The 19,504-nt window shown below is 39.0% G+C and overlaps 1 protein-coding gene across 6 annotated transcripts in view; it reads left to right on the forward strand.

Annotated features, from left to right (window-relative positions):
• The window catches only part of ICA1 (islet cell autoantigen 1), an 85,288-nt gene extending 66,600 nt beyond the window's left edge, over positions 1-18,688 (forward strand). For all 6 annotated transcript variants that reach the window (XM_037890613.2, XM_037890614.2, XM_043541151.1 and 3 more), the window contains 7 exons: positions 498-595; positions 3,110-3,159; positions 6,988-7,050; positions 7,156-7,197; positions 11,721-11,999; positions 16,768-16,863; positions 17,765-18,688. In XM_037890613.2, the coding sequence (XP_037746541.1) occupies positions 498-595; positions 3,110-3,159; positions 6,988-7,050; positions 7,156-7,197; positions 11,721-11,999; positions 16,768-16,863; positions 17,765-17,886 (750 nt within the window). In that variant the 3' untranslated portion in view covers positions 17,887-18,688. The remainder of the gene's footprint in view (positions 1-497; positions 596-3,109; positions 3,160-6,987; positions 7,051-7,155; positions 7,198-11,720; positions 12,000-16,767; positions 16,864-17,764) is intronic.
• Positions 18,689-19,504: the final 816 nt, after the last annotated feature.

Raw genomic sequence — 19,504 nt, forward strand, 5'->3', positions numbered from 1 at the left:
ATGAGCTAAGTTGTCAGGGTGCTGTAAATAGCTGTGCCAGAGAGAGGAGATGAAGAAGCAGTGTGAAGAAAAACGAATGGGTTCATTTTATTTTTTTATTCTAGCTCATCTTCACAAACACACAAAAACCCAGTGTGTCAGTGTGTGGGCTGCGACTGGAACAGATTTTTCTTAAATACGTGTTGGAAACAGAATATGAGTTTAGCAACAGCCAAGAGGCCTCCTTCAGAAATGAATGGTCAATAAAGGAAGTGTATAGTGGGTGGTTGCTTCTTTTCATGTTGTTTGTACTGTAGCTCTGCTTTAGTGAATAATCTCTAACATTTTTTTACCTGCAGAAATTTTCTCTCTCTGATTCAGACTAGGCTCCAATAGTATGAAAGTATTTTCCTGTCTTATATGGACTCAGCTGGGCCAGTTTAATGTTACATGAAATAATATCATTTCCCTGACTGTCTACCCTTTTCTTTTTCATTTATGTGTTGATCATGATCTAGAGCTTACAAGATCCTGTAAATAAATTAACTGAGAGAGCTGAAAAGGAGGAGGATTTGCAGACTGCAAGCACCAAATCAGTGGAGGATCAGGAGAGTCAGTAAGTCACATCTCAGAACAATGTATTTTTTTCATCCATGCTGTGCTTTCCAATTTATCTTTGGGTTTGTCTGTTTTTTAAAGGTTATTGTGCGGAGCCTGTCACGCTTATAACTGTAAATACAGGCTCACTTTATTTGAACACTAGAGATTTGGACAAACAGAGATCAAAGTGGAGGAATTCCTGTAATACTTTAGTGTATATTGGAGAACTCCAGCCAAGGAGCCAAGCACAAAAGTTTTGTCGTAAACTAAAAGTGAGCAATGTAAAACAAGTACAATTATGCCGTTGAATTAACTGCTTTCTGGTTTACTCTTTCTATTTAATAAAGGGGGGAAATGCAGAAAACTGAAAAATAAAGAGAAACAGTGAACAATTTAATTCAAGAGAAATGATAATATTGCACTCCATCCTTTGTCCCTTTCATGCCGTCTTCCTTGCACCTGGGAACAGGAGCTGAATTCTTGCTTGCTTTAAGCACTGATTAGTTTTTATGATGTATACAGCATTGGCTATTAATCCAGTACAGCAGCAGGTACTTTGTAAAGAGAACATCTAAGTGAGCTGATTCTGTTGTTAGTTGAGTTACCTGTGGCTCTGAGGTGAGAGGGATATATGAATTGGATGTATGTTAATCTTCGGAGCGGCTGATCAAAGAATGGGAGAACCGGAGGATGAGATGTGATCCCTCTCCTATGGACACGTCAGGATTCAGTTGCGAGGGCATATAGTGATGTAATCCTGGTGCCACCTGTTGTTTTGACCATCCAAATAAAGTACCTACATAAGGATCGGATGTCAAAAAATTAAGAACAATTTGATTGCTAGTTACTGGGTTTTGTTTGGCTGGTTTTTAGAAATCTTTTGGAAAGACTGTTGCATTTGTAAACAAATAAAAGAATCTGAAGACATTATCCACTAGCTAACAGGTTTTAAGTGAGTCCTATTTGGGTGTTAAACAGGTTAGAAAGGACACAGCCAAGTGACCTTGTGCAGATGTCTGTTTTCACAGCACTATTGTGAATCCATTGCTTGTAATGAGACACTAGTAACGAATCACGGAAAAAAAATTCTCCTTAAACTGAAGAAGGAACTTCTAGAATAAGGAAAAGAGTATTAGGAATGAGCTAGTTAGTACGTAGTCCTGTCTTGAGTGCAGGGGACTGGACTAGATGACCTCTCGAGGTCCCTTCCAGTCATACTTCTATGATTATTCTCTGAAGCTTCCCCAGGCCCCATATTGCCTGAATTCCTGCTACATTTAAAAACAAAAGCAAAACAGTACACCTATCCTGAGTGCTTGAATCGTGGTTCATGCAAGAGGTCTGCTTTCATACTAGACATAGTATTGTAGATCTTGCCAGAAAATACATTAGCTGTCATGTAATAGGCACACTTGCTTGTGTCATGGCTTTTCCCAACCCTCTGTAACAGAGAAGAAAGAACAGTTTCCCTCTGTCATTTTCTTCCTTAAAACAAAAATATTAATAACTATTTCTAAGGCTTTAGAAAAAATAAGTATAAATCCCCATCAAATCACTAAAGCCTTTTAAAATATATTTTAAATATCTGACTTTGCAGGGTTGGAATTGAACTCACTAGCTTGCTTAATGAACTTACATTACTCTCATCAGGTCATTTATTCTTCTGGTATTCAACTATGAGATCATTGGTTTAAGTCAATAAGACAACCCCTTGGCCTTTCTGCATTTGACAGCTGTTGAATTTTACTTATGTTGTGAACACAAGTTAAATTAGCACGGCTGGGGTTTTTTGTTTTGTTTTTAAATAATCTTAGGGCTTGTCTACACACACAAATTGTACTGCTTTTACTATACCAGTATAGTTAAAGCAATGCAACCCCCACTACTGTGGATGCAGTTATATTAGGCATATATAGATAGCTATATAGATAACTGCATCCATTTGGTAAAATATACCACTAATCAAAATGGTTATAATAAAAATTGTGTGAAGACCAGACCTTATGTTGTCTGTTCAGACCATCAGCACTGTTGATTCATTCTTTCCAAATCTGTGCTAACACTGACATGGATGTAACTTGACGAGTCAGTGGACTTGCACTAGGAGTGAATCTGGCCCATACTATTTAATTGCTGCCATAGACCCAAAGGGCAGAATGCAAAATGTTTTCGTGGGGGATGGTTATAGCTCCTTAGTGTAAGTGGGCAAAACAAAACATGGATGCACAGAATCCGGTTGTATATCGTCCATTACAGATTTTTAGGTAGATAAAAATGGGACTTAAGCCACTTGACAGTTTCTCTTCAACCCACTTTAATCTTTAATAGATTTTGCAGACAAAATATTAGAAGGCAACAACTTTACTTGGGAAGTAAAGGGATTAATGTAAATTACTGTTTTATTGCTACTGATGTAATGTTATTGTGGTACAACTGAAAAAGGAAAGGTATCCAAAGTTTCTACCTTTTACAAGATATGACACTAAAACATAGAAGTGTGCTCTTAATTTTTTTCACTCTCCAATTTAAGGTTGATTTCATTAGATGAGGAAAACCACAGCAAGGAACCAACCTATTCAGGTATTATTTTATATCTTAATCTTTCTCAGTTGTGTTGATCTATGTAATGTATGTATTACTTTCCTCAAGCTATTTCATAGAGATTCATAGAATTAAGCCCAGAAGGGTCCATTACATCATCTAGTCTGAACTCCTGCGTGTCACAGGTTATTAAATTTCATCCAGTTGCTCCTGTTTTGAGCCCAATAACTTGTGTCTGCCTTTCTGGAAGACGTGTTTTAGACATCCAGTCTTGATCTGAAGAGATGGAGAATCCATTACTTTCCTTGCTAGTTGGCTGCAGTGGTTTATCACGCTCACTGTTAAAATTTTGTGCCTTATCTCTAATTTGAATTTCTCTGGATTCAGCTTCCAGATGTAGGTTCTTGTTATATAGTTTTCCACTAAACTAAAGAGCCCTTTTAATATCCAGCATTTTTTCCTTTTGAGGGTACTGATTCACTTTCCTGGTACACTGAAAAGTGACTTGATTTCAATCTTCTGTTTGACAAACTAAACAGACTGAAGTCTAAGTCTCTCAATATAAGATATTTTCTTCACCCCTTGAATTTGCTGGCTCTTTTCTGCACTCTCTCCAATTTTTCAACGTCCTTTTAAAAATGTGGAAACCAGAACTATGCACAGTATTCCAGTATTAGTCTTACCAATGCCAAGGATTACGTTAGCCCTTTTTGCCTCAGCCTGGCACTTGCAGCTCATGTTGAGTTGCTTGTCCGTTATGACCCTAAATCCTTTTCCGAGTCACTGCTTTCCCAGGATACAGTCCCCATTCTATAGGTATGGCCTGCATTCCTTGTTCCTACCTGTATAATCTTCCATTTGGCTGTATTAAAATGCATTTTGTTTCAATAGGCCCAAGTAAAAGGTGATCCAGGTAACTCAGCATCACTGCTCTGTCCTCATACCTTTCTGCATATTTTTGTCATTTACAGATTTTATCAACAGTTATATTATAGTTACTTCCAAATCATTGATGAAAATGTTGAATAGGTTCTAGTATAGTATTGATCCTGTGGAGTCCCAATAGAAACGCCTCCCATTCAGTGATGATTCCCCGTTGGCAACTGCTTTTTTGAGATCTGTCAGTTAGCCATTTTTTAATCTGTTTAACCTGAGTTTTATTGGTATTGTATGGTGCTCATTTAATCAGAATGTTGTGCGGTACTAAATCTAAACACCTTAGAAAAGTCAAAGTATATTACCCCCATGCAGTTCCCTTTATCAATCAAACTTGTAATCTCATCAAAGAATTAAATCAGCTTTGTTCAAGAAGAACTATTTGCCATAAAACCGTGTTGACTGACATTTTAATTATATTTCTCAAAAACAACAAGGAGTCTGGGTTTTTTACCCACGAAAGCTTATGCCCAAATAAATCTGCTAGTCTTTAAGGTGTCACCAGACTCCTTGTTGTTTTTGTGGATACAGACTAACACGGCTACCCCCTGATAATTATATTTCTGTCCTTTTAATTCTTTATCAATTAAATTCCATATCAGCTTTTCCATTATTTTGTCTGGAGTTGACAACCAGCTAACCAGAAACCAGCCCACGCGATCCTTTTTTTTTTTTTTTAATATTGGCACATTAGCAAACTTCCCTTCCTTTGGAATTTCCCTGGTATTGCAAGATGTATTAAAATTTAATATCAGTGAGCCAGAGATCTTCTCATCCAACTCTTTTGGGTGCAAGTGACCTGGGCCTGCTGATTTTAAAATGTTTATCCCTGGTAGATGTAGTTTACTCAGGCCCAGATCTTCAGAGGTATTCAGGCACCTAACTCCCATTGAAATCAAGTCACCATTGGTATCAGTGGGAGTTAGGCACCTGAATATCTTTGAGGATCTGGGCCTAAGTTTCTGATGGACCAGAAAGTACTTCGTCATCTTCATATGACACAAGTACGCAATCCTGCTTCTTTCCAAATACCAAACAGAAATATTTATTGAACACTTTTGCCTTTTCTGCTTCATTATTACCAGTTTTACCATCCTCGTCTGGCTATTCCCATTGCTAGCATTTTTATTCCTGATCTACTTAGCCTCCTTTTTATTGTCCTTAGCCCTGCCAGGCATGGATTTTTTCTGTGATGTCTCTAGCTTCTGCTATCAATTTTCATAAGTTCTCATTTATAACGAGTGCTATCTAAGTCCCTTTATTCCATTTGTCATATTGCTTTTTAAAATCTCTAATTGCTGCTTTCACTTTGCCACTGGTCCCAGATGGGCTTTTAGCCAAAGTTGTCATTGTTTAATTGTGGCTTTTTGGCCATCTATTAGCTCTTCCTTAAGCACTCCCATTTTCATTCAGATTTTTTCTGTTTAAATTTTTCCTCCAATAAATTTTCTTAGGCAATCACCAACTTCCAGTACAGTGACTGATTAATCTTTATCCTTCATTATGAGATCCAAAAGAACGTTACCTCATGTTGGGTGTAATACCTTTTGTGTTACAAAAATTATACAAATTTTCTAAACTGTTTTACATGCTGGAGGTCCCATGCAGCCAGCAGTATCTCCACATTGAAGTCCCCCATAATATTTTTTCTTTTTCACACCTTACGGACAGGTGTTTAAGGAGTAACTGCTCCTCCTCTTTCCCCCAAGGCCACACCCCCTTGCCAGGCCAGAAGCTGGAGTTGGGCCACCCAGGGAGCCTGAGCTGCTTTGGAGAGCCCCAGATCCTACACCTGCCCTGGGCAGAGGGCCGGCAGGCCTGAGAGCAGCCCCTGGCCCATGTTCATACCCTCCTGGTGACTTTTTACTGTTTATTTTATCAATTTGTTCCAAAACCTCCTCTATTGACACCTCAATCTGGGACAGTTCCTCAGATTTTTCAGGTAAAAAGAATGGCTCAGGTGTGGGAATCTCCCTCACATCCTCTGCAGTGAAGATCAATGCCAAGAATTCATTTAGCTTCTCCCCAAGAACCTTGTCTTCCCTGAGTGCTCCTTTAGCACCTTGATCATCCAGTGGCCCCACTGATTGTTTGGAAGGCTTCCTGCTTCTGATGTACTTCAAAAATTGTTTTGCTTTTAGTTTTTGTGTCTTTTGATAGTTGCTCTTTAAATTCGTTTTTGGCCTTCCTAATTATACTTTTACACTTGACTTGCTAGAGTTTATGCTCTTTTCTATTTTCCTCAGTAGGATTTGACTTGCAATTTTTAAAGGATGTCTCTTTGCTTCTAACAGCCTCTTTTAGACTGCTATTTAGCCATGGTGGCATTTTTTTGGTCTTCTGACCGTTTTTTCTTGGGGGCGGGGAGGGGATATATACAGTATTTAGTTTGAACCTCTATTATGGTGTTTTTACGTAGCTTTCATGCAGCTTGCAGGCATTTCACTCTTCTGACTGTTCCTTTTAATTTCCGTTTGTTGCTTCCTCATTTTTGTGAAATTCCCCTTTTTGAAGTTAAATGCTAGTTCTTCTTTAGTATTTCCCCCTCTCTTAGGGTGTTAAATTTAATTACATTATGGTCACTATTACCAAGTGGTTCAGCTACATTAATCTCTTGGACCAGATCCTGTGCTCCACTTAGGGTAAAATCAAGAATTGTTTCTCCCCTCTTGGGTTCTAGAACTAGCTGTTCCAAGGATCAGTCATTAATGGTGTCTAGAAATTTTATCTCTGCATCTCATCTTGAGGTGACATGTACCCAGTTAATGTGGGGATAGTTGAAATCTCCCATTATTATTGTCATTTCTATTTTCGTAGCCTCTTTGTATCTCTGTGGGCATTCAAAATCATCACCACCATACTGGTCAGGTGATGGATAGTATATACCTACCGCTGAACTTGGTTTGACTTGCTTCATGTGTTTGGTTACAGCTGAAGATAGGAAGGACATTCTTTCTACCTTAGGAGAAAGCTTTGACCATAAAGATAATTCAGGTAACCTAGACTGAAACTGCTTTACTTTACAATTTATAACTATTGATTACATAAGGAGTCAATGAATGACTAATAATTTTTTGTGCTTTGCTTTTTAACCACTAGGTGCCATAGATGATTTATTAGACCTGAAACCTGAAGAAAGTGGTATGTGAAATTCATGCATATCTATTTTATCAGTTTTCCAAAAGCAAAACACCAAAAGTATTTTTAATCTTATCTTTTTCTAAATGAGATCATCCACCTACAGTACTTAAATAGTGTTAAAGAACTTCAACTCTGCATACATAATTTGTGGGCACTAAATCTGATATTGAAATAAAAAGTAAACCCTATTGAGTACAATAGGATTTACAGTACTTCAATTTATTTGCCAAAAAATATAATTGTCTTTCTGGCAAAGGACGTAATTCATATTTATTTCAGTGGGGCTAACGTTATGCACGTTACAGTGTCATTCCCATCCTTCCCATAATGTTTAATAGTCCTGTCTTTTATTCGTCTTTGCTTTTTATGCCCACCTGGTCACTATCATAGAATCATAGAATATCAGGGTTGGAAGGGACCTCAGGAGGTCATCTAGTCCAACCCCCTGCTCAAAGCAGGACCAATCCCCAATCAAATCATCCCAGCCAAGGCTTTGTCAAGCCTGACCTTAAAAACTTCCAAGGAAGGAGATTCTACCACCTCCCTAGGTAACGCATTCCAGTGTTTCACCACCCTCTTAGTGAAAAAACTATAGTTGGTACTGACTCTACAGCTGCTATAATTTGTTTTGGAAATATGGCAGATATCAGTACCAGAAACAACTGATTTGAGCACCGTTAAAAACTGAAAAGAACTCTTGAGTTCTCTGACCCTCCTTGTTAATTAAAACAGATATGCTGTTCTCATTTATACACGGGAGAACAATCTATAATATATACCCTCTACTTGTATCCTCTGCTGGTTAGACTAGTGTCAGCACTAAGGAATGAGCAGTGTTCACTGTTCTTTCCCAACTGTGCTGTTTTAGCCTTTTTCTCCTACCCCCGCTTCCGTTTAAGAAGGTCCCAACTAATCACAATGACACCCTTTATGTACCGTACTATCTTATGAAAATGCAATAACACTTCATGCAATGGTTTCATTTGCTCCTAATTTACTTATCTCAGAAGACCACACAGACTTTTGTGACTCAAAAACACTATGTAGCTGAGTCAGATAGATTGGTGAATATATTTTAGGCTATCTGAGGAAGAGCCTATGAAGTACAGAATTCCAAATGGGAAGGAGTGGATACAGATAGCTTCACTTTAGTTAAGACAACGGAACTGTCTGGGGGAAAAAAAGTTTTTCAACCAAACCTTAGTTTTTGCCAAAAAATGTTAACAAAATATGTTGCAAATTTGTTTTGAATTTGCTGAATTGTTTTTGTAAAAAAAAAAAAAAATTGACATTTTTGAAATGAAGATTTTTTTGATTCAAAATGAAAAGTCATTTTGAAAGTTCTGTTTTATGCTTCAAAAATTTTAAGAAGCTCAAAATCAAAACAAAACCATTCATTTCAAGTTGAACAAAATGTTGCATTTTGGGTCTAAATGAAGTTTATTATTTTTTGGGTTTGTGGAAAAATTCAAAAAAATTCATTTTCAGGTCAATCCAAAAGTAATTTTTGGAATTGTCAGAAAACTGAAAAAAATAGTTATTTTCACAACTCTGTTTCTGAAGTGCTGATGGAAATATTATCCAGGGCCATGGAGATGCAGACATAGTGATGATTCCTCAGTCACATGTGTAATAGAGAGCCCCAGAATCTCCATGTATTAACGCTTAAACGTGATGAGTTTTTGTTTTGTGGCTTAATATTGTGTCCCTCTTGTGCCTGGTAGTGGCCTTTTTCTCTCTTTCCTTTTTCCACCACTTCCACCATCTTCTATGTCGAACATTCCTACTGGAGTCACAGGTAAGGCCTGGTCTGTGTACAGGGTTTGAACCAATGTAACAATTTCTGAAAGAGTTAGATCTGTACAATCCTTAGCATGGTGGCGGTTATGCTGGTGTAAAGGTGCTTATGGTGGTATACCTTATTCCTCTCATTTTATTAGAATAATATCTACTGGTATAAACACCTTGATACCTGTACAACTGCATCCATGCGAGGGGGGATTTTACCACTTTAACTCTACTGGTATAGTTAAAGTGGCACAATTTTTGTGTATACACACAAGTCCTAATTCGCTTTCTGTGTTGTTGAGCCCTCATGTTGCACATTATTCTTCTCTCTCCTTTTTTTTTTTTTTTAAATACCCTACAGAATGAAGCATGGTTCTAAAGGACACATACATGTTACGTGTATTCAAACAGACAAAAATGGAATGTGATCACAAGATTTTTTTTAATGTGGTGGTTAAACATTTTCAGGGCTAAGAGCTGTGTGTGCAGGCAAGGAAAGGATATGGTGGGAAAATGCACAGCGGAGAGGAAATGGTGGGTAGAAAGCAAAGGAGAAAAACAAAAAGTAAAACCCGCCTCCGACACTTTCGTATTTGTATGAAGTAAGAAAATCCATAACTTGTGACCTAGTACAGCTACCACACTAGAATAGTCAGAAGAAATTGAGTTTTCAGATTTAAATCTTCATGTATAATTTCTTCACTAACTAGGTGTGACACACATGAAAACTGCAAACTTAGCATAGTTTTGATCTGAGCTGTATCACTTGAAACCTTCTTCCTGTTGTGGTCAATTTAATCTGTGGTGAGGTGCAGTAATGGTATCACATTATCACTAGTAACAAACATTCTTAATACACGTTATCTTCTCCTGCTAGTCTTGAAACTTCATGAAAGTAAAACATTTCCTGCTGAAACACTAGAAGAATATGAGTGCTTAGATATCAGAGTGATAAATGCCTGAGAAATACTAGAGAGAGCACTGTTGTTACCATAGTCCTGAGTGCACTGTAAATATATGGTACCGGTAGATGAACTTTGAAAAGTTTTGAAGGTATTAATGTTCTTAGCCACTCCTCTGAGATGAGGGAGGTGGGGTGAAAATCTCATGAGAATAGGTTTTCTTGTGATACTTCTGGTAATTTCGAATAGGAATCCCAGGAGAATAGGCTTTTTTGTGCTCTTTCCATTTTTGATCCTACCTAGGAAATGCAGAGCCATATAAAAATGTAAATTAAAAAGATGTTAAAATGTTTGGATTTTACCTTAATATTGGCTAAAAATTCAGGCTGGTTCTTATTTTAGAGGAGCTGGTTTACTCGTTCCTCATATATAGGTGTTTATATTCTCCTATGTGATATTAACTCATGTCCCTTTAAAACTCAAGTTCTCCACTGTGGTCACTTCATTGTAAATCATTATGGTCATTAAAAAAAGAATATATTGAAGTAGGGAGTTACATTGCAATAAAATGTAGTGGCCATTTTCCCTCAAGAGATCCTGTTGTCCATTCTTATGATCTCTTATGCCAAAAACATTAAAAGCATCTGTAATCTCTACAGTTGTATGTAAGCAGAAGTGGAGGACAAAGAAAGATAACTAGTCATCTGAAGCTTTGCAAAATGAAGCTGCCTCTTGTGCTTTCACATGCTTGAGATATACCTAATTGAGGTAAAGTGTTCAGTTTCAGTACTGTGGTAGTATCAGACTTATAACCAACGCTAAGTAGAAGATGGAAACCACTGTTTTCATTATCAGAATACTCCCTCAATGTACCTGAAGCTCTAAACGTTTCTGGGTGAAGATGAAAGTAACATTTGTTGATTAAATATAGAGGGGTTTCTTTCCGTTTGAGTACTGGGACAATATCGGATGTAAACTAGAGGGTTAATAGTTATGATCAGGAATTGTGTGTGCTGTGTATGTCTGTGTTGGCAGGGCCGGGGGGGGAGTAGACTTTTTAAAAACACTAACCTAGCAGCTTCTTTAACCACAGTTCCCTTGATATAGAATGGGAAACAGGTCAAGAGGATAACGAGGGTTAAGCACTGGGACTTTCAAAAGTACTCAGTGCTGTTCTTAAAATTAATGGGAGTTTTAACATTGACTTCAATGGGAGAAGAATTAGGCCAATGCTGAATGTCTTTGAAAATTCCCCCTCAACATGTCTAGTATGCAGTTTTCTCAAATAGAGACCCCCAGCTGATCCAGTCATTCATTGATGGGTCAACAATCCAACTGAACAAATATTTGCTATATATTTGAATCTTACACAGGCAGCCTTCTATTTGTGGCATGCAGCAATCTGATTTAATTTAAGGTCAAGTGAGTCTTTTTAGAGTTCACATATAACAGGGACCCAGACAGCAAGCAGAAAAGCAGCCTTCTAGAGTTTATTAAACCTTGGACTATACAGTGCTTTGTTTGTTGTGTAACCAGCAATTATGAACTTGTATTGCATTTTAAATGGAAAAAAGTCTCAGTGGAGGTAATTGTTTTCAGGTACCTATCAAAGAATAGCTTGCTGCATAAGCTGCAACTGAACTTGTCCGCAGAAACTGGGTTTGGAAGTGGGAAACCATAGACATCCATACCGAGTTTTCAATCTGAATATTATTCAGTGTATTAAAACTGAATTGAAGTTTTCTGTATTCCACTTTGTTCTTCATTTGTTTCCCTGAAAGTTAATTCATCTCTAGTAATTTGTCTGGTTCCCCACGTTTTATTTAAAATCAGCTTTTAAAGACCATCTTGCAACGTCCCTGGAGCCTGAGTCTGGTAATAAGGATGATATGGTATTGCTGAATGAGATCCTCAATGCTTCCTCGTTGGATGAGGGGGAATTCAGCAGAGAGTGGACAGCTGTCTTTGGAGAAGACCCGCTCACTGAGCTCTCCACTGCCTCTTCAGGCGGAGACATGGAGAGCGCTCCCTCTTCAGCGGCAGCACCCTCAGGCTTTCTTCCCTCACAGCTCTTAGACCAAAACATGAATGATTTACAGTCCTCTCTACATGGTGAGTGGGTGTCTTGCACTTACGTAAGTTTTTCAAGATTTGGGACCTTAGTCTTGCTCTACTTCAGTTCCCAATTTTTGTCCATCTTGTCTATTTAGAACAGTGGTTCTTAACCTTTACTGATTTAGAGTGTAAACTCTTATGGTATGTCTACACTGCAATAAAATGCCTGTGGCTGGCCCATGTCAGCTGACTCCAGCTTGGGCTGTGGGGCTATAAAATTGCAGTGTAGACATTCAGGCTCGGGCTGGTGCCCGGCCTCTTGGAATGAATGTCTACACTGCAATTTTATAGCTTTGTGAGCGTGAGTCAGCTGACTTGGGCCAGCCACCTTTGTTTTAGTGCAACGTATCAATGATACCCTGAGGGCCAGAAACTGTCTTTTACTATATGTACGTATAGTATCTCACACGGTGGGGCCTGATCTCAAATGGAGCCTCTTAATACTGAAGTACAAGTTGTTGTTGTTGTTGTTGTTTTTTCTAAAGGAGAAAGCAAGCCAGTTTTATTTATAAAAGTTCTTGGTTAACAAACAATATCTCTCTCTAAGTTTTTATATTCCACTGCAGATGTAGCTGTCTCGTTCAGCTGCCCTTTTTAAAGGGAACATTAGCTTTCCTCTTCCTATACTTTCAATCCCATTTACTTATCCATAATAATTAAAGGACTCTTATTAACATTATCTGTATAGACCTATCATTCAGCTGGAGAAAAATGTACAACTTGCTGGTTCCATTTCTAAATTGAATTGTGGTAACTTTTTTTTTTTTTTAAACTTCCCACATTTGCAGGGATGAAAAGGAAGCTGCTTGACTTCCTTACTGTCTCACTGATAATCTTTTTGTCTAGTCATGACATAAAGCCACTCTCAGTGAACTGCCAAACCAGAATAGACTCAAGGCCAACAAATGCTTTCAAATTTATAAATTGCACTTTTTTTTTTTCCCTCGGCAACATTCCTCTCTCTAACTTGCTCTATAGTGGTAATGGGAATACAGTACATGAGACTACTTCATAAAGATATGCTGGTAATCTCTTAAAGCAGTGCTTTTCAGATCCAGCATTTTGTCACAAAAAGCAGCAGTTTGTATTGTGGACTTTTTTTTTACGTTGGTTTACTTGCTGAACTGTCTGTTCTAGTCAAGCAAGAGCAAAGTCCAGTATCTCGTTCAGAGGTGTTCTGCTCCCCAAATCTTAGTGCAAGGACAAAAAGGAAAAACAACATGAGAGTTAAATACTGTTCTACAATATGTTCAGATTTGTGGTCTGCCAGTCTCATCAGTGTAAATCTCCCATCAGTTAATTCTTTGAGCCAAATACTGGTCTCACAGAAGTCAGTGGGAGAAAGTTTCCAGGCAAAATTCCCATTCGTTTCTGTGAAATTAGAATTTGGCCTTGTTTGCTTAACCGACTCAGCCTATCCATTGCCAACTATTGGCATATGAATGGGGCTTCTGATTTCTGGTACTAACCAATAAACACTGATAAAACACCACTATGCCAAAGGGGGGGACAAATGTTTATCCAGGAAACTCCAGAAAAACACTGGAAATGTTTACTCAATTCATGTTGCCTTCATCCCTTTCCAAGTGCAGTTTGTTTATATAGGCCAGGGGTTCTCAAACTGTGGGTCGGGACCCAAAGTGGGTCACAACCCCATTTTAATGGTGTCACCCCGGGTGGTGTTAGGCTTGCCAGTGCCTGAGGCCGAAGCCAAAGCCCAAACCTCACCACCCAGGGCTTTGGCCCTGGGAAGGGGGACTAAGGTTACATGCCTCCTGCCCAAGGCAGAAACCCTTGGGCTTCAGATTTGGCCCCCCCACCGGCCTGGGGCAGGCAAGGCTGGGGTGTGACTGGGCTTCAGTTCCCCCTCCTGGGTCATGTAGTAATTTTTGTTGTTGGAAGGGGGTCATGGTGCAATGAAGTTTGAGAACTGCTGATACAGGCAGTGCCCCTGCTCCCTTGCTTGTATCTAACGTTATATCTTGCTGGGTAGTTTAAACCCACCTCAACTAGAGGGGCAGCAAATTCCTACATTTCTATTGGCCATTCATTAGACAGGGAGCATTGTGCGCATGCGTGGGATTTAAAACAATACTGTATTACAAATTGTGGGAGCAAGTTAAAAAATGCTTCATGGCACAAAAGCCCCAGAAGAATAAGTCCATGGTCATCAGGATTTCATTGTGGAAGACAGCGAAGGAAAACAGCTACTAGTGTGCAAATATTGTAAAGTTATGATACATATTGTGTGTCAGAAAAAACTTCTACTAGAATTACCAGACATCTGCAGTCTAGAATACACACACAAACCAGAAAAACCCTCCATCCAAACCAGATACCTCTAGCTCTGCACCGGTTGTCCATTAATGAAACTGTGACAAGATTTAAAAGAAAAAGATGAGGAGGTGGATGTGGCACATGAATTTACAAGGGCTTTGGTGCAATCTAGTGTAAGCCTTTCCCAAGCAGATTGACTGACAGAATGATAAATAATAAAAGAAGCCTAACTTAGTGGTATGTACGTTTAAACTTTTAATAGGTCACCTTTTAAGGAGGGTCACCTTTTAAGGAGGTAGCGGCCCACTGGTGAGGGGTCTGGGCACAATTGTCCAGTTTGCCTGTATGAATATAGACAATGCATCTCTGCCCTAGGCTTCCATCTCTTTTCCCTTCTTACTAGAGTTGGTGACAACCTGCTACAGTACATTGGCAGGGAAAGGACATAAAAGGCCCCTGCCACCTCTAATTTTATGTGATTCTGTGGGCATGTCTACACTTACCGACAGATCAATACTGCTGCAATCGATGCCGCGAGTGTCGATTTAGCAGGTCTGGTGAAGACACGCTAAATCAATGGGAGAGCATGCTCCCATCGATTTGTGTACTACACCTCCCCGAGAAGCATAAGGGAAGTTGACAGGAGATGCTCTCCCATCGACACAACACAGTGTAGCCACCACGGTAAGTGGATCTAACTACGTCGATTTCAGTTATGTTATTCACGTAACTGAAGTTGCGTAAATTAGATCGATTTACCATGGTAGTGTAGCCCAGGCCTATAAAACATGCCGACTCTCTATTTTAATAAAATGGTCTTGGCATTAATTATAAACAGAGGGGAACCGCTTTACGTACCAGTCAAATAGAAAGAGGACAGATCACCACAGTAATGGCAGTTGTCTACTGAAGCGAGCAAGACTCTAGGGTCTAGTGACTTTATCTTAAATGGCCTTTGGAACAGGTCCCAATGGCACCACAACCTAGTATCTGACAGGCATGGCAAAAGATAAGAAAGTAAATAGAGGGATGGAGGAAGAGGAAAGTGGAATGAACCTATGGGAGACAGAGAAGAGAAGGAAGGTGTGGGCTTGTAGAAAGAAGGGAGATGAGAACAAATGAGGATATTCTGAATGCTAACAATTGATATATGGCACTTAAGATGTCATAGAATTAGGTGCCATTGATCACTAAAATTGGTGGTTGGGTAAGTAAGTCCACATGCAGAAAAGACATTATGATTGGATTACTGGGAAAAGGATCTGGCTACATATATACACAGACATAGTACCACATATCATGGTTAGACTTATGGTAGCGTATACCCTATAACCAACTAGTCTTATGTTCTTATCATAAAAATGAAAGGACTGAAATAACGTGCACCCATTATAGCTACAAGTAGCACCTCAGATAACTGTAAATGAAATAATTTAGGGGGGAAAGTCCTATTTTCCTGTGTGCACGTTTAACAGTGTAATATATAACCCTAGTGCTTGTGATCCTGTCTTCCTCTCCTGGCTGAGCCCCGCGATTGCATCATCCACAGCTCTCTCACAGGAAAAAGAGGGTTGTTTTTTTTCACTCTGTGGTAAAGACAGGGAGTTCTGGTGCTAAAGTTGGTGGGTTGTGTTCCCACTGTTGACTGTGGTGCCTGTGTGTATATGTTACAGCAGCACTTTGTGTGTAATCATTTTTGCTGTTTACTTTGTGTAGTTAGTTTTTTCCCTTGCTGAAAAGAAGTTTAAACCCAAGGAAGAGAAAAACCACGCGTATAAAATCTTTTTGAAAAGGAACCTAAAGACTAAAGTTCTGGGTATGCTATTTAAAGGTGCTTTAAAAGGACCTGGAATTTTTCAAAATTTATCATTTAAAAATAGCTTCAAGTTAAGTGTCCCTTTAAATACTTCGCTTTAGACAATAAAATGAAATGATGGTCCATGGAACTACACAAAAGCAACAGTAGAAGAAAAAAGTACAGCGTGGGTCAGATTTTAACTAAATCGTAGTCTCATTTACCACAATTAAAATGTTAACAATCCTCCCTCCTACCCACCCACCCTCCTGCCTGACTGGATTGTCTGCACTGGAGCTTCTGTGCACAGGAACTAATTCTGATTATTTTTTTTAAATGTCCTGGAAGGTGGTCTTGTTAGGAGGGAGGCAGGAAGAGTGCTCTTTTAGGCAGACTGGACATTTGGCTGTGCGGATAGAAAGCACACGATTGCCTTAGCCTGTCGGAACGTGTGACTAGTCAGCAGATACGCTCTTCTCAAGGACATTGCTCCTTTGCAGAAGTTAACTGCTAATCTCTATGGGAATGAGGGAGAATGTGAGCAGCAGTAACCGTAACTGGTAAAGGGGTGAGGCTGGGGTATGACTCCATCAGCTGATATGAGTATTCTGCTGTAAAGTACCCAGGATGATATGAGTTCATTAAGTAATTACTGTTCATTGACACTAATGCAACTATGTTATTGATTTTTAGGCTGGGCAGCTAACAGTGTTAGCCCTCCATCTATACCACAGCCAGCACAGAAATCAAACAGCCTGAATGTGAACACCAACAAGATGCCTGCGAAAGGTGATATGTTCATTATAAGTGTTTTCCGTTACTCCAAGATGATTTGCATAATACATTTACCTTCAGGAATTGTATGTGCACGCTAATTAAATACTTTAATCACTGTTTATACTTTAGATAGTTGGTGTTGGAAAATAAATATATATATATATCTTTATTTGCTGGCACTAAGCCTGGTGAAATGTAATGAGCAGTCATTTAAGTTCCAGTGAAATAGCAGATGAAACACGGGGGTTTCTGCTCGGAAATCTGTGAGCCGTAGAGTTGCATCCACATGCACTCACTCTGAACTGAGCCTCATTTGTGCTGAAGTTCAGGAAAGACATTATGGCTGATATGGTAGAATAGAGTCCTAACTGAACCTGCTGATTAAGAAGTTATTTCAGTGACGTGCCCCATGTTACAGTAATCTGTGTGCTTTGAGGTGCCTGTAGCAACAAGTGAATTATATTGCAAAGAGTGCAATCCTGCATCCTTTACCAGGACAAACCTCCCATTGGCTTTGGTTGGGGTTTGCTGAAAGATTGGGCAAAGTAAATGTAAAGTGTTCCTCATAGAAATTTCTCCTAGAGGCTGGAAACAGGGAGATGGGCGGGGGGGGGGGAGAAATTATTTGTATCTTCAAATAATTAGGAAGTGCTCAGATATTTAAAATTGGGGGGCATATAAATACCTATATAGACTGATGTGCTACATGCATTTCTACAGAAATGGGTGAGTATTTAATTTTGTTGCAAGTAATATGTTGAAATGTAATTCATTACACTATTTCTAGAAGGAGATGTATTTTCTTCATCAGTTTAACAATACTCATGGCATTCACTTTGTATGATCTTCTGCATTAAATCAACTATGTTTAAAACCAGCAAGAATTCTGACATGGTATATTTCACTATTCCAGAACCTGCAAAGAATCCTAAAGACCTGACTGCTTGGTTCAGTCTTTTTGCTGACCTTGACCCGTTATCCAATCCTGATGCTGTTGGGAAAACAGATAAAGAACATGAATTGCTCAATGCATGAGCCTGTGGCCTATCGTAACTCTCACTCTTCCGTTCATTAACACTATCTTTGGGTTTAGAAGACTACAACAAAAACAGTATGCTGTTGTGAAACTATAAAGTATGTGCCATTACAATAAAACTAAAGGGATTTAACCCCCTTTTATATAGGTACAATTATTTGATCTTGTTTTGTATAAAGAGTTTGCATTTATTTTCTATGTGGACTTACCAAGTGAGGTTAAAAATTAGGGCAGAATTCTAGCCATATTAGGATACCTGCTGAAACACTGTCATGGCCTGAGGTGTTGCGGAGCTAATGCGAGAGTGAAATATAAATTATAAACCTATTTTTTTATAATATTTCTTGTGCAAATCAAAAGATCGTGGAATGGGAGAGGCTGCATGAGTCAAATAATGATTGTATTTGCCACTACTATGTTACGATGTAAATTCAATCTGTTTTGTTAGTATCCGTAGTGAAAAATCCAAGCTGGGGCTAAATTATTGAAGGATTATATTTGGGTCTGTCAAGCTGCTGTATTCATGGTCTCTCTGATTTAAATTATTAGACAAACTGCACTACACAAGACCAAAAATATTACCCAGAGCGCATCCTTCCTGAGTTTTTCATTGCGCCAACAGGATTTGTACATGCAAAGCAGAAGTTGGATGTCACTATTGCTTACACACGCCTTGAAAGCATTCAAGTTTTCCGTTAGGAGTAGTTTTCATCAAACTGATTTGATAAGCATGTGTTTCTTGAGCCTGTTGTGACACTAACTCTCCTTTAATAAAATGGTTTTGACAAAAAAGAAAAAAAAGACATACTAAGGACCTTCTTTTTTTCAGCTGGAATGTTAGTGTCATTGTTGAGTGCAGTATGCGCCATTCATCTGACGATGAAATCTGACCAGCTTTCAAACAGCAGCTAATAATTCATCTCATTGCCTCAGGCCACTCACAAATAGTAATGCAGTAGGTTGGCAAGAAAACCCTGTACTCAGATTCTTCTGCAACTCATTGTCTCTTCTGCTTCTCCCCGCTCCTTTTAAATTCGAGGACGTTAAAGGAGTGTCAGCCTTCACTTTAGCTTTGTAACTTGGGTAAGTTTGCAAAACACACTGTGCAATGTTTGTTTTTCAGTCAATTATACATTTGGGCCCTTTGTTTTAAAGGGACTTCTATCCCATTCCTTTCCTGTAGATGCAATTTTGCACCAGCAATTAATTGCATCCACAATTAATTAATCCAAGTCTTCTTGCCTGCCTCATGATCAGTTAGACAACTGAGTCCATGAATCGGAGCCTTGAACTAATTGCTTGAAAACTAAATAAGAACACCACATCCAAGCTTCCCAGGGGCGTGGCAGCTTCCCAGTGCCCAAAGGAGAGACTGCCATGTACTGTAGAGTTGAGTTGACTGGGAGATCTCAGTGGCTTTATGTCACCACAACCAGACCCATAAGAAATATAGACAAAATCAAAGCGGGAAACAGCTCTGTTCCTTCAGGGAGCTCTTTCATACATCTTTCGCTGCTTCTTGGACTGAGTGCCCCATCACTGCATGGCAACCTGACACTTAATCCTTGTCTCATACTATTGATCTCAGTTATGGTGGGTGTGATGGGTTCGGTCACA

The sequence above is a fragment of the Chelonia mydas genome, chromosome 2 (assembly GCF_015237465.2).
Source record: "Chelonia mydas isolate rCheMyd1 chromosome 2, rCheMyd1.pri.v2, whole genome shotgun sequence".
Taxonomy (NCBI): domain Eukaryota; kingdom Metazoa; phylum Chordata; order Testudines; family Cheloniidae; genus Chelonia; species Chelonia mydas.